This window comes from Aplysia californica, unplaced genomic scaffold, assembly GCF_000002075.1.
Source record: "Aplysia californica isolate F4 #8 unplaced genomic scaffold, AplCal3.0 scaffold00447, whole genome shotgun sequence".
Classification (NCBI taxonomy): domain Eukaryota; kingdom Metazoa; phylum Mollusca; class Gastropoda; order Aplysiida; family Aplysiidae; genus Aplysia; species Aplysia californica.
Window position 1 is genome coordinate 219,980 of NW_004797717.1, and position 2,614 is coordinate 222,593.

General features: G+C 46.2%; 1 protein-coding gene across 1 annotated transcript in view; it reads left to right on the forward strand.

Annotated features, from left to right (window-relative positions):
* Window positions 1-2,614, forward strand: part of LOC101859428 (aurora kinase C) — a gene marked incomplete in the record, with an annotated part of 26,728 nt that overhangs the window by 21,752 nt on the left and 2,362 nt on the right. Inside the window, 1 exon segment of the mRNA XM_013086244.1 lies at window positions 21-128. Coding sequence (XP_012941698.1) covers window positions 21-128 — 108 coding nt within the window.

Consider the following 2,614-nt stretch of genomic DNA (forward strand, 5'->3'; position numbering starts at 1 on the left):
CCCCCTCCCCTCCCCTCTAGTGGCCGATCGTGTCTGCAAACATGGAGCGCCATATGGCCCTCGTCCAGAAAGGAATCATTATCTTCACCTCAGACTACACGCCCGGGGCTTCCGACCTCATCTCCAAGGTCAAGGTCGACTCCTTTTTTAACAGAAATAAAAGGGGACAAAGAAGAAAAAAAGAAAGAAAGGAAAGCAATAGAGATTACTGAGGGAGCAATGCTGTTTTGTAAAATGAAACGTAGTCATAAAGAAAAGAAACACACGTGGAAAAGCCGGGAGTTGGGGAAAAGGGTTCGGAGGTGGGTTGGTGGTTATATTTATCAAATCTGAAATGGGTTGGGGTTGCGGGAGGAGTTACTTTATAATTTTATTCGCGAAAAGAAAAGGATTGGGGTTGGGGTGGGGGGGGGGGGTCCCTCACTTTTTGAAAATGGAAAGGAAAAATAGAAGGAGGTGGGCGTGAGAGGGGCCTTCTCAATAACTACTGGATATCCCATTCTGGACACTTTTAGCATAATAATATGATTAAGTAGTCTTCCAAGCTATTAAGGCTAAGTATTGTTCCTCTGGTGAGCGGGTAGTCCTTGTTCCGTACCTTTCTTAACAGGGCTCCGTCTTATCCTTATACCGGGCACCCATTGCGGAAGGAATCGGGCCGGGTCGGGTCGGGTCGGGGCGATCGCCCGACTCGTTGCCTGAAAACAAACGGAGTAGGGCGCGATCGGCTTGTGCCACGATAGCCGTGTTACGCCCTCAGTCTGGCTGGCAAACCGACCCGACCCGATCCCCCAATGGGCACCCCGTATAAGGTTGATTTAAAGTAAAGAGAAGCACTTCGACACAATAACGGTCATATAGTGCAGGGGAAAAACAAAACAGACATTGTCTGCTTTAGTAACGGTAATACGGGGTGCCCACTACGGACAGGATCGGCCGATCGGGCCGATCGCCCGACTCGATCGCCTCAAAAACAAACGTGTTTGTTTTCAGTTTCGGGCGATCGAGTCGGGCGATTGGCCCGATACAGCCGTAGTGGGCACCCCGTTTAAGAGTTTAAAGGTACTTGCAACACAATTAGGTCATATAAATGCCGAAGATTAGACATGTTACAAGAGAGTAACAAATTTTTTTTAAAAGGAGGGATAAGGACGCGAATGTTTGTTTGGAAAGAAAGGGCAAACCACACCAGAGCACCCGCCAAACCACACACACACACATAGAGACAGGAACAACTGAGTTAAGAAAGAAGAGAAGTAAGACCCACCAGTGGCGCAATACTAACATCCGTTCTTATCGTAATCATACATTCTGACGAAATGTACTGTCTGTCGAGCCAAATCGTGCTGCGTTTAACGACACCCCTCTGCCTTTGTTCGTTTCTTTGTTTGAGTAAAGAGAAGCACATCGACACAGTGATGGTAATTTAGTGTTAGTAAAAAAAAAAGTGAAACAGACAGACAGAAACAAAAGAGGGAAAGTAAAGAAGTAGGAACAACCACTGAGGCCCTCCAATTACCTGCACCAATACGTTCTTGTACTCCAGCACCCATCTGTTGAAGTGAAATTAATAATATGTTGGGGGCTTTTCTGCTAAGATTTTGATTAATTTCATTGAGCCTGTAAAACGAATATATCATTTCTAATTCTACGTTTACATAGCGGATACATGTACTCACTCCTAGTCCTTCCCTCCTTGATTCTCTCTCTCTCTCTCTTTCTCTCTGTACATAGCGGATACATGTACTCACTCCTAGTCCTTCCCTCCATGATTCTCTCTCTCTTTCTCTCTCATCACACACGTACACACACAAACACACACACACACAAACACACACACACACACACACGCACACACACGCACACATACGCACACACACACACCTTCTCTCCATCATTAACACTCTTCCTTCCCCCAATCGTTATTACGTTCGTACTTCCATCATTCCACAAGATTGCCTCCACGCCCCCTCCCCTCCCCAATGTATTCACTCTTACTATGACTGCCTCACGTTGTCATTTCCTCGCAGTCATCTGACTGTTGGGGATTGGCGGGTGCCTTTGTGTCTTTCCAACCTCTCCAATCCTCCGTATTGATCTCTCCTCCTTCTCTTATGTGTTTGTTACTCTCTTGTAACACCTATCTTTGACACTTATATGACCTAATTGTATTGCAAGTGCCGCAAAATTTTTACTTAAACAGAAAGTCACCTGACTTGGCACAGGCGTCTTTGGTGTAGCGATTAGGCACTTCTCTGTCGCACGCCGAAAATGTTGCTTCTATAAACATGTGGGTAGGTTATTTTTGTTTTGCTCTGTTTTGTTTGATCAAGTATCTCCTCTCCGTCTGAAATGGTATGTTTCACACCCCTTTCAACACTATAAGGTTGTTGGGTTTTTTTTAGAGGCGGGGCCTCCGAGTTTAACGTCCATCAAAGAGATTCGTGTAAAGTACCTTATCGTCCCAAGGACACAACGTCGGACCGAGCTGAGGCTCAAACCCTCGAACCCACAATCTCACTAGGCTACCGACACCAATCCTCTCTGTCTGTCTGTCTGCAGGGACATTGTATCCTTCTCAGCCCGGGTTAGCCCTAATAGCCAGAGTCGAAGC